At 53.2% G+C, this 12,533-nt stretch overlaps 1 protein-coding gene across 1 annotated transcript in view; it reads left to right on the top strand.

Annotated features, from left to right (window-relative positions):
• The window catches only part of NMNAT2 (nicotinamide nucleotide adenylyltransferase 2), a 29,397-nt gene extending 18,555 nt beyond the window's left edge, over positions 1–10,842 (top strand). The window contains exons 2-11 of the mRNA XM_074877089.1: positions 255–343; positions 1,065–1,132; positions 1,860–1,938; positions 3,114–3,243; positions 3,871–3,951; positions 4,067–4,111; positions 5,398–5,474; positions 7,052–7,153; positions 7,399–7,466; positions 7,596–10,842. Of these exons, the coding sequence (XP_074733190.1) occupies positions 255–343; positions 1,065–1,132; positions 1,860–1,938; positions 3,114–3,243; positions 3,871–3,951; positions 4,067–4,111; positions 5,398–5,474; positions 7,052–7,153; positions 7,399–7,466; positions 7,596–7,698 (842 nt within the window). The 3' untranslated portion in view covers positions 7,699–10,842. The remainder of the gene's footprint in view (positions 1–254; positions 344–1,064; positions 1,133–1,859; positions 1,939–3,113; positions 3,244–3,870; positions 3,952–4,066; positions 4,112–5,397; positions 5,475–7,051; positions 7,154–7,398; positions 7,467–7,595) is intronic.
• Positions 10,843–12,533: the final 1,691 nt, after the last annotated feature.

Genomic DNA, 12,533 nt, shown 5'->3' with positions numbered 1-12,533 from the left:
CCTCCTTCCTGCAAGGTTTGGGGGTCCCCAGGAAGGTCCATGCTCAACATCACCAAGGATGGCACCGAATGACATGGGCAGTAAAGACAAATCCAGCCCTTCCCTTGGTCACCTTCCCCACCTGGCGCTGACCAAGCCGGTATAAGCTGCTCCGCAGGCATTGGGCAAAGCTGGTGGATGGCAGAGGGACGTTGCGGGGCTCGGTGGGTCCAGCTGAATCCCCCTGCACCCTTTTCCTTGTCCTCCTCTTTCAGAGCGAGCCCGGGATTACCTGCACAAGACCGGACGTTTCATCGTCATCGGTGGCATTGTCTCACCTGTGCACGACTCCTACGGGAAGACGGTGGGTTGTCCCCATTTTCCCTTTCTGCTTCCTACATGAGAGGGTATCTCAGAAGCCAGGGGCAAGCACTGGGTAGTGCTGCCTGCACGTGTGGTCCTTTCATGGACCTCCTCTGCCAAGGGCATCTCCTGACCATGGGAAAGTCTCCGAGAGGAGGGAGAGGATGAAACCACTCTCTCTTTAGATAAAAACTGCAGTGAGACCCTACAACCAGCCAAAGTACTAGACAGCAAAGAGAAACGTTCTCACCCAAAACAGTGGTGGTTATCTTGTTGGGTTGGGGTTTTTTTGTCTGAATGATTTCAAAGCCATTTTATTGTGGGGATGACAATGATGCAAACAGACCTTTAAAAGCACTTCCTGGGGCTGGGCAGAAATCCAAATTAGGAGAGGAGAGAGTTTTCTCCTTTCCTGAAAAGTGGAGAAATTTCATCAAGAAACCACCATTCCTGCATCTGGTCCTACTGCAGTGCAGGGCTGAGAGTGGTGGTGCTGAGCAAATCTCACCGACCAGTGCATAACCGGGGCTGAAGCAAGGCAGGGACTCCTCCCCTCCAGCAAACAGGATCTTAAATAAATTTTTGTGGGCAGGAACAAGTCCTTATGGCCTGTCTCATCTGAGCGAGCCCAATGCTCTGCTGTGGGAAGGTTTGCAAGCTCAGGCTGGCCAGGGCATGATGCTTTCCTCCCGTAACCATTCCTCCATCACCCTCTCTTGCAGGGTCTGGTCTCGAGCCGGCACCGCCTGACCATGTGCCAACTGGCCGTCCAGTCCTCTGACTGGATCAGGTGAGTGGCAGAGCCCACACCCGCCATGGCATCAGCAGCCCCCAGCAGCCCCTGCCCCTTCTCCGGCACCGTGATGGCAAGGTCCTGCATGCAAAGTGGAGATGCAACCAGCTGCTAGAGCTCCAGGATGGACTTTCTCCTCTCCCAGCCACAGCTTGATTAAAAACCAGAGGCCTTCCTCTCCCAGTCCAGCAGACAACCAATGAGGAGTGTTACACCATCCGTCAAGGGAGCCCTTTGGCTTCAGGGGGTCTTGCAAGCCCCCTGCTGAGTCTGTGGTGTCTGGGTGAGGCCCAAAGTCACCCAGTACACACCCAGCCTTGTGCCATGACACCTTCCCTTTCTACACCTGCAGCACCAGCCCACGGACTCTCCCCTTCCCAGCATTGCCATGTGGCATCTGGTGGCTGAGGTGGGACCAGAAACACCTCTGGGGTGCCCTCAGGAAACAAGGTCATCACACATGTAGTTACATCCAAGCCAATGAAAGCCAGTTAGTTGGGTACCGAGAGTGGAAAGGTGTCCAGGCACACATTCAGGTCCCCAGAGCTGTTAGGGAGAGCTGGATGGAAGGGCTGGAGGAAGGACATGGTCCATGGCGGAGCTGGAGGACCAATGGTGGCTGCTCATGGCACTCTTGGCTGGCCCTGTGGAGAGGAGGTAGCATGGCCAGGAGGTCCAGGCAGTAGCCATTGGCCAACACTGTTGCCTTGTGTGCTCCCCACAGGGTGGACCCCTGGGAGTGCTACCAGGACACCTGGCAGACCACCTGCAGCGTGCTGGAGCACCACCGTGACCTGATGAAGGTGAGGCAGCCCCCGCGCCGTGGGTGCACCCAGGATGAGGGCGTGGGGAGAGCACAGGAGTGGGGTTGCTCTTGCATCAGCACATGGGCATCAACAACTAAAATATGACTGGGACAGAGAGAAGGCTTGCAGGAATGTGCCTGAAATCCTGACCTGGAAGAGGTGTGGGATACTTTGTCACAGCCACTTTGAGCTCCTTGCCCTGATGGTAACGGCAAATTGAGCCCTCCAGCTGGAGCCAGCAGCCATCCCAGCCCCACGTACACCAGGAGGAGAGCAGGGGTGAAGGCAGAGTGAAGGCAGGGGTGGGCATAAGCCAAAACATTAATGCCAACTGCTTGCTCCACCCTGAGGGGAAGGAGAGGTGGAAGGGCGTCCCCACTCACCAGCTAAACTGTATGAACCCAACGGAGTGACTCAGTGGGAAAATTCAGTGTCTGGGAAGTCCCTGGGGAGCACAAAACCCAGGAGGAAAGGTCCCTCCAAAGCCCAGGCAGGCCTGAGAACCAAGGAGGAAGGTGACCGCCCTCAGGCGACTGCAGCGATGGGAAGAGCAGGGCTGCTGCCAACACTGGGTTATAGCGAGCAAACCAGGGATGGGAAATGGATAAACCAGCATCATACAAACTCAGGGGCAGCCCGGACAGGAGGCACAGAAGTAGAATTAACCAGCCCAGCGAGATGTCCAGTGCATTCAGGGACTGTGGTGTTGAAGGCAGGGAGCCCCTGGAGATGCCTTCCTTCTTGCGCAGAGACCAGTGGAGAGAAGAGAGCATGTTTGTGCCCAGGGTAACATGTAAGCTTCTGGCTTTGCACCACTGATACATCGGCTGCTGTATTTTTATTTATTCATCGGAATTTATGGGCATCTCGAAGCAATGAGGGCAATGCCTGCCTGCAGGCAGCATGGCTGCAGCCTTGCTAGCCTTGTGGGTCCGCTCAGAACGTTAATCCCACCATCCCCAGCCTTAATCATGAGTCATTATCCACAGGGTCCTGCTAGCCCCAGGCCCGCCCGCTGAGGTCGGATGGGAGTGGGGATCCGAAAGTGAGCTTGGACATACCTGTTGCTAAAGACAGCCTGGCGTGCAGAGGCTTGATATGGGGGTCGTAAAGGTTTTGGGAGGTAACGGGGGTGAAGTCACTGTTCCAGCTACATCTCACCCTCATTGCAGAGAGTGACTGGCTGCATCCTCTCCAACGTCAACACGCCCTCCATCACCCCTGTGATTGGTCAGCCCCAGAACGAGTCCTCGCAGACCATCTACCAGAACAACAACAACGTCTCCAACAAGCCCACCGCTGGTAGGTAACAGCGGGTGAAGGAGGGGGATGACTACCACCCCGCCCCTCACCTCCCAGTCAGAGCTGCCAAGCATTAGGAACAGTGCTCCATCCTCTTATTTTTGGGTCAGGTCACTCATCAGGCTCCATACACCAAGTCAGGGCAAGCTGTGATGGAGGAGTTAGTTAATATCTAGCACAGCAAGGGGAGCCAAGAACGGCTTAAAATGGCTGTGGAATCTCACCAGACTTCAGCTGGATGATGTCCAGGCAGTGAGATCAGCTAAGAAAGGCTACCTGGTACCCATGGGGTGCATGCAAGGGATGAACTGGCAGGAGAGGGGATGTGGCTGGGTCCACCACGAGCCAGTGGGTTGTGGGACATGGAGGTATTAGCTGAGGAAAAGAGGGGGCATTACTTAAATCCCATAAAAATTAACATTTTGTGATTTTTTTAGTGATTTAACTGTCCAGCTGGTACCTTCAAGGCACAGCATAGCATTCTTGGGAGATAAGACCACGAAAGGAGGTGGTGAGGAGATGCTGAGAGCAGTTCCCGCACCCAGGCGCAGGACCAGGGTGGCCAAAGCACCTGGGCAGGCTGGTTGCACAGCCTCTCTCCCATTAATTTTCCTTCTTCACCTTTAGCAAAGATCCTGGGGAAGGTGGGAGAAAGCCTGAGCCGAATTTGCTGCGTCCGCCCACCCATGGAGCGCTTCACCTTTGTGGGTACGTAGAGGAAAGGTTCAGCATCACCTCTGCTTTAGCTCCAGCACCCAGCCTTCCTCCCAGCCCCCTTTTCTAGGCCAGGTACCAGCACCTCTCTCTTGCTTCCCTTTCCCAGATGAAAATGCCAACTTGGGGACGGTAATGAGATACGAGGAGATCGGTGAGTATGTAGCCCCACTCCATGTCACTTCGGCTCCTCTGGGCTAGCGCTACGCAGCTTGGGAGAAGATCTGGTGGCGAGTGAAGGATGCTCGATCATCTGCCCCCCGATGCCAGCTAACTGGTCTCAGGGGTGAAACAGGAGCAGTGCTAAACTGGCCTGAACCCCCTTCCCTTGGCAGACAAGCAGCCTGAAATGAGGGAGCAGGCAGTGGGGACCTGGTTCCCAGCACTGACACAGACCTGCCACGGCATCATGCCTTGAAAGTCACCCCAAGTGCTGTCAAACTTGCCCCCCCCCATGTTGGTGTCACCCACATCCTTGCATCACCTGAAGCCCTGCAGAGCTTTGCGTATGGCAGCAGGAGGGCTTTCAGCTGCCCAACCAGCCACAGTGCCCCTTTCTCTAAAGCCCTTTAGGGGCTTTAGACCCACGGGGCTGCCACGCACTTGGCACCACCATACATCATCCAGGGCTCTACATGGGGAGCTCGCTGGTGGTTTTGAGACTCATTTCATGGGCTAGCTCACACACAGCCTGGCACAACACCCATCCAAGCACTGGCACCATGCAGAGCGCAAAGGTTCTGGCCACCTGCAAGTGCCAACCAGGGAGGCACCTACCCATGCAGACACCTCTTCCCACCCCTCCAGGTGGGTTTATTGCTTTTCTCTGGTGGTTGTGCAACTAAATTCATCTTTATGGGCCTGTCAGAGCAGAAGGCTCCTTCCCACATCACAACTTTCTTGCTGAGCAGCAAAGCCAAGCTGTCAGCAAGCACTAGACCCAGCCTGAGGAGAGAGAGGGTGGACGTGGAAGTCCTTCAAGATGAGCAAGGAAAACCTCTGGTGCTTCACCATCAGCTTTGCTAAAGCAAACACAACCATGCCCAGGGCTCTGAGCTCTCCCCATTGCCCCGTGGCTAGAGACTCTGCAGCAGAACATGAAGTGATTGTGGGTGCCTATAGTGAGGAGAAATGACTCCTTTCCCCGGGGATATCCCACCTCCAGGGCTGGAGTACACCATAGTTGAACAGCATGTAGCAATGCTGACAACAACCCATCAGCACAAGAGAGGAGCTGAAATAAAGTAGATTGAGGGTATTTGATGCTTGGCACCAGTAGGGATGCGAGAAGGACCATGGGATCTTTAGCGGGACCTGTTTTGGCAGGGAAAGTGTGTGCAGAAGAGGATCCACACACACAATGCAATGGGAGGGTGGGGTGGGGGCGGTGCATGCTCAGCCCCATTTGCTCCCACCTCTGAGTTTGTTTCTTTTCTTCAGAGCTTCGCATCTTACTGCTCTGTGGCAGTGACCTGCTGGAGTCCTTCTGCATCCCTGGTCTCTGGAACGAGGCAGACGTGAGTCACCACCGCTGGGCACCCCTCTGTGCTCCTCTTCCCCAGGGTCCTTTCCTCCTCCTCTGCTTCCCGCAGTCAGCACTCCTGGGAGCGAGACGCTCAGGTCCTGGGATGGCAGGAGCTGTGCCCACCATTCCCACTGCCTCCTCCATCCCAACCCTGACTCTCACCTCCTCTACACACGAGCAGCCTGAGGGACAGGGTCTTCTGCTCCAGAGTCACCAACTCTACCCAGCCTCCCCTTCCGTAGAACCAAACCCAACTCCCACTCACCGTTCACGCAGAGGACATCACCCAGGGTGCAGGGTAAGCCCATCCCAAAGAACCTCCAAAGGCTGTGCTCCCACTCCTCATCCCTTGGAAGGAGCCAGCATCAAGTAGATGCCAGTCCCAGCAGAGTGAGGTGTGGAGATAGGAAATAAGATATTTACAAAAGTTAGCCAGATGTTAGAAATGAAACACATTTACAGCCAAATCAACAGCTTTCACTTAATAATGTGGGGTACCCAAGTACCCATCTTTACGAAGACCAAGAAGTAAAACCGTCTTGACTCATCAGCCAGATGATGCCTAACACCAACTCACAGCTGACACAAGCCCATCTCAGGACCTTCACAGCCACAACTCAAACGGATGAAATCCACTGCCCACCTCTCTGTAACACCCCCTCCCCACCCCCTCTAGTTAGCGAAGGACTGCAGCAGGACACCTGGCACCCTGGACACTGTGGTCCCTGTCTGAAGAAGCCATATTTTCATGGGAGGATGCCAGCCCTAGAGAGAGGGTGGGTTGCCCACCCACATGCTGTTCCCAGCAGGCAGAACGGTGCTGGCTATGGGAGCTCACCTGGCTCTTCGTTGAAATTGAGTGGTCAACGCAAACCACCCCCTCCTTGAGCCTCTCAACCATTTTTAAATCAGTTACTACATCTAAGTTTTTTAAAACAGTTAGCTGGCAGATATGTCCTCTGAAAGGCTGCAAAATCTGACTCAAGTCTTGGAGCCCAGCACAAAGGACTCAAAAACTTGGATGCCAAAGCACGACCTCATGGGCTCCTATGGCCTGAATTTGCCAATCCAGAAGTCTTTTGGATGAGCCTGGTTTGTCTCACCTGAGATGGGTGTGAGCAGTGGGAGCTGTCCCCATGCAGTGGATAACTTGGCATTGGCACCAGCCTTGACACAAACAATCTTGGAAGAACAACCCCACAAGACCTCTGTCAGGACCAATACGTCCATCCTGCTCATAAAGCCTTCCAGTGAGGCAGAGGTCACATCCTCCTTGAGCAACCTCTTCTGCTGCCACCCTCCTTCTACCATGACAAGTCTTCCCTAAAGCCTAATCTCAACGTCTAATAATAGGATTTAACCATGTGCCTTTTTATTTCATCCACTGCAGACCACTGACCACGCCTTGATAATTCTGTTTCTGCCAAAGGCTGTTGAGATAGCCTCAAATTCACTTTCTATCTCCATCCAGACCATGGCCCAGCTTTCATGGTGCAGCGGAGTTGGCAGATAGGGGCAGGTTTTGCATGGGGCGGTTATAAAGCTCTCCCCACTTTGGGTTGCTCCTAGATGGAGGTGATTGTCGGGGAGTTTGGAATCGTAGTGGTGCCGCGGGATGGAGCAGACCCCGACCGGATCATGAACCACTCCTCCATACTCCGCAAGTACAAAGTAAGTGGATGCATGTGTGGCTGGGGAAGGCTGCGAGAGGACTTGCAGCCACTCTTTACCCAGGTGAACTCTTCTGCCACAGGGCACAAAACCTCTCGAGGGCAGATGCTTTCAGCTGCTAGGTGGGATGAGGAATGAGGCCACCATGCAGCAGCCCCTGAGGCCAGCAGGGTGGGAGGGGCTGGTGGGATAGACACCCGCTTTCAGGACATCCCATCACTCCTCTCTTCCTCCTTCCCCTGCAGAACAACATCCTGGTGGTGAAGGATGACTCAAACCACCCCATGTCGGTCGTCAGCTCCACCAAAAGCAGGTGGGTGATGCAGGGGAAGTCCCACTACAGAGCAGGGAGAGGGGTGGCCCCAGTCAGCCCCTCCATTTGCAGGGACACCTGACCCACCCAGGTGGGCTCTGACCCCTTTGTCTCCTCCCACACCCCTAGACTGGCCCTGCAGCACGGGGATGGACACGTCGTGGATTACCTCTGCCAGCCTGTCATCGACTACATCCTCAAGAGCCAGCTCTACATCAACGCCTCCGGCTAAGTGCCAGAGGTCTTGCAGCGAGACAGTCCTCGTGTCCCGCCTGCCTACAGCTCTCCATCACTCTTTTATCTCTCTCTCAGTCCGTGTCTTCATCTCTCTCCCCACCCCATGGCCTCCTGCCCGTGTCTGCCTCTCACCCAACGCTCCATTGTGCAGCAATGTCCAGGGAACCGCAGCACGGCCCCAAGGGGAACGGTTTGGTCTCTTTTTTTGGGGAACCACCCTCCCCCTCATACACATGGAGGGAGGGGGGACCAGTAAAAGAGCGATGTGCTCGGTGCACTTGAGGGGAAGTGGCTCCAGCACCCCCATCCCAGCATGTCACTGGGAAGTGGTCCCCCCGGTCCGTCCTCCCAGCATGCTCAGAACAGGGGCTTCCTCTTCTGCATCATCTTACAGTACTTACGCTCAATAAATCTAGGTGGACTTTTTTTTCTTAAATAGTTTTAGTGCGAGCCTGTTGGACCTCTCGACACAATGACCAAATGAATCCTGGTTGGCAGTGGCCAGTTGTAACCCAAATGGTTCAGTGCCCCGCTGTGGGTCAACCTCCCCAGGCCAGCAGTAGGACAACCCAGCTAACAAAATCCTCATCCTGGCCCTGAAAAATCACGGAGAGGGCATTTCTGAAGGCGAGCAGAGGCCTTGGCAAGCATCACTGTCAAAGCATTAGTAGGGGGGATGTCATGTCTCACTTTTCCTTGGCTGCAAGTGAACCCAAGCCACCACCTAGGCAAGTGGAGTTGGGGGCAGTGTGGGAGGGGGCCCACAGCACCCAGAAAGAGACCTGTCATTTATGAAGCCAAGAAATAAGAGAGAAAGAAGTAGGTGGTGACCCAAAGCCTCTCGTGAGAATTTGCCCCAAACCTGGCTGAGCTTCATGGGGGCTGGGTCCATCCCCATCCTCTAGCCTCCAGATCTCCATTTCTGTCTGTAAACTTCCCCCTTCTCCCTCCACTCCTACCCTCTTCCTCTCTTTGAAGAGTTTATTAAATGCATGATACTTTCCCCCTCCCAAACCGGCTGTGGCTACTTTGCACATCCCTTGGGACATGCCAGGCTCCTGCTCTCCTGCCTGTGACATGACCCCGGATGCCAGGGATGGAGCCTAGTGGAGATGCTCGCATTAAAAGCAGGGCAGGCAACATGGAGAAAAAGAAAATTAAGTCCTGCAGAGAGGAGGGTTGCTGAAGCAGGCTGTTGTCCTGCTGAGCACCCTTAGGGTGCAAGGACCCTGCACAGCCCCTGGGAAAGGTCACAGCCACAAGGAGGAAGGTACAGTCCTGCTTTACTCCTCATCTTTTCCTCCATCTAACCTTGTATCACCTTGGGTATAGCCCTGCTGCCTATAGCTCCTGGACATCTGCCCGCTCCCCACAAATTTGGGCTAACTAGGCTCAGGCTAGCCCACGCCACCACCCTCTCCCAAAGCACGACCATTGCCCATGCTGGCTTTGTGACTTTCCTAGGGCGGTGCTGTGACTAGCTGCTGGTCCCCAGCAAGGGACAGTGTTGCGTTGAGACACCTGAAGGCTGAGAGTCCTCCAGGGTGTTTCAGGGAAAGATCTGAAATTACCTTTTTTTTTTTTCCTTAAACATCTACAAAGGGCCACATGCTGCTCTCATGGAAGCTCCAAAGATGAGACATTGCACTAAATTTGGTGACCTGAGGAGTGCTGCTGGTGTGTCTACAACAGCAAGGAGTTTTGGACAAAACAAGGTAGCCTGCAGCCACAGGCTCCTTGCAGTGGGCAGGGTTTTATGAGCAGTACCTAACAACTTCTCGAGGAGGGCACAGCCCTTCCCAGAAGGGAAAGCAAGAGAGACAGAAGTGATGTGACTTGCCCAAAGGCCAGAAGAGGTCTTTCCTTACCAGGGATTTCCCTCTGCATGGAGATGCTTGTTCGGGACCTGTCATAAATTCAGCAGCTGAACCCCTCCCTCAGCACCAGCTCTGACACCTCCAGGTGGTTGTACACATATTCTGTGGGGTGAGGAGATAGAGAGGCACCAAAGCAGAGAGGGTGGCGAGAACGTGTGGGACTCGGAGTGCAGGGACACCTCTTCTCCAGGGAAGTTTTCAGCCAGTTCGAGCTGCTCACCAACACTCTACTGAGCTCCCTTAGCTAACATGCTGCACAGGTGCCTGTGCTGGGACATCTCATCCATGAGACACCCAACATATGTAAACCAGGAGCTAGACTCGTCTCTACTTGTTGTTCTCACATGTTCAGTTTTTCAGTCTCTCCTCCCTCTCCACCCCAACAGAGAAGTTATTTCAGACAGCAGCCTCCTCTCCTTGCCAGATATCACCCATGTTTCTTAGCTCCAAGCTGGAGGAGAAAAAGCAATGGTAGCAACCACCCTCCAAAACACACACACACACACACATAGAGAGGGATTTTAACCTTCTGGGGGAGCGGTGCTTCTTTGAAGAGGGAGGAAGGACAGTGGGTTTTAACTGAGGAAAAGACACAGGGAAATAAAACAAAGGAGATGGAGAAGGAAGGCAGGTGGCGTGTCCGAGAGCCATCTCAGATCCTCCCTCCCTCCCTCAGGTACGCGAGATGGGACGCAGGGCATCCCATCACAGTTAGGACGGCATGCCTTAGAGATGTAGCGTTGTGGTATGGATGATGAGTATATTCTGTCTTACTAGTCTTACCTGCGCCTTCGTGTATCTGCTCAGTAAAACTCACAGTATGGGGGGGTGGGATGGGGGGTTTGTAACAGGTTGTTCAGCTCTGGGACTGGTTTGGAAAATGTCTTTGGGTGGGTATGGAAAAAAAAAAAAAAAATCCCTGAAGATCCACGTGACCTCCAGGGAGGTGAGGACTTGGGTTTCCAGGGTGCAGGGGAGGGGTGGGAAGAAGCTCATGGGTTTTGGTCTTTGAACCTCCACTTTTAAACAGTGCAATTTGTTGAAAAAGAGATGAACTTCAAACGCCTTTTGGAAAACAAAACAAAAAAAGCGGGGGGAGGGAAAGGGGTTGAAGTTGCCATTCCACCAATTTCACCTTTGTCAAAAGTTTTGGAGCCTAATTTTTTTTTTTCTTCTGTTGCTATATGAAAAAAACGGTCATTGACAAAAAAACTTTATCAGCAAAATGTTTAAATTATGTAATAAACAAAACAAAACAAAAATATGTTACTGGTGTCATTTCAAAAGAGCCCCAAGAACGAGTCAGCATGAAGAGCAAAAGCAGCTGCACTGCTGGGACAACCAATGGCCAAACTCACCCAAAACAGGGAGCTAGAGAAAATAAACCAGTAGGCAAGATCCAGCCAAAAGTATTCATTATTTATTGACATTCTCCCTTTTAAAAAAACCCAACTTGTGGAAAAATAAAGTCAGGTCCATAATACTTGTCCCTGTGCTGTACAATGGGAGAAGAAAGACATGCCAGAGGCAAGAATACATCTCACTTAAATAAAAGTATAAGGCAGACATACTACTTTGTATAGTCTTACCAAGCGAAAGCATGGGTGCTGCTTTATCAGAGAATCAGAGCTAACAAGGGGCGAGCACGTTCCCCAGAGTGTCCTCCCCCATCTAAGACCTCTTCTTTCACCACCACGCAGGGCAGGGGGCTTCAGCAGAGTTGACTTCCAGCACCTGTTTGCTCTTTTCCCCCCTGAAATGGCATCTAAAGGAAGCTGGGAGTGGTGTCAGAATGGAGCTGGACCCACAGGAAAGCTACAGGTGGCTGACAGGACCACTGTGGTCTTCAGCTCCTCCAAGCTCTGCTCAGATGTACAGTGGGAAACGCTGCGGACAATTACTTGAGCCTCTGAAAAACATCCAGCCCAATGCAGGAGGGAGGGGAAAATGGGCAGCACCAAACCAGAGGCGGAGACACATTCAAGACATTGTCAATATTTTTAAACGGATCAAATCAGGATGCAGGCACTCCAGCAGGATGAGGCCAGGCTCTCAGACAGGAGAGCTTGTGGCTGCAGACCCCTGGAGAAAGCTCCTGTTCCTGTGAGAAGTGCTGCAGTGTCCTGGGTGCTTGTGCAGAGGGGACACCACCTCGTTTTTCCCGGGCTCTGGGACACCCAGGAAGCTGTCTGCTACCAAACTGACCGGCCTTGGAAGAAAAGGTTGTGCTTCAGTGTGTAAGGGGATGGTAGGGAGACCTGTGCTTGCCCACAAGAAGCTTTGACAAGAAAACCATCCCTCAGGGGCTTTTGGACTCAAAAAGAAGTGTGGGAGAAAGAAAGGAGGTCCTTTCCTCCTGGCGGAAGGGAGCAGGTGGAGCAGGAAAGACTTTCCATGTGAGGAGCCCCAGTAGTGTTCTCATCCTCTGCTCACCTGGGATCCCCTTCTTCCTCCACCCAGCCCATCATCTGGATCTTAAAATCAGCTGGCATTTTTTTTTTCCCTTTAGCAAAATAGTAACAACCTCACTGATAAGCACCATGGAAGACCTGCAGCTTTATGAAAAGGGTCACCAGCAGCATCTGATGCTGAATCTACAAGCCACAGCAAAAGTCACGCCAGCACCACTCTCAGCAAGGTGAGGACTGGGTAGGCTGGGAGGAGAAAGCCACATGAAGCATCACTGGCATCACAGATCAAACCTCATCAACCCCATCTGCCACTTCACACTGCTTGCTCCCTGCGTCCTGCGATACCGAAGGTGAGGAAGACCCCACAGAGAACACAAGGAGTGGTGGTGGTGTCAGTGTTGGATGTAAGGACAGAGACTCTAGTCCTTCTGTGTGTGCCAGACCAGGAGAGGGGATCCACGGGGGATGGAGAACCTCTCAGCTGTGAACTTCAGGCTCTGAACAATGCAAACTCCCAAGGCTCTGAACAAAGCAACCCCATC

This window comes from Strix uralensis, chromosome 8 (assembly GCF_047716275.1).
Source record: "Strix uralensis isolate ZFMK-TIS-50842 chromosome 8, bStrUra1, whole genome shotgun sequence".
Classification (NCBI taxonomy): Eukaryota; Metazoa; Chordata; class Aves; order Strigiformes; family Strigidae; genus Strix; species Strix uralensis.
Note: the sequence above shows the minus strand (reverse complement) of the source record. Positions and strands in the feature narration are given on the sequence as shown.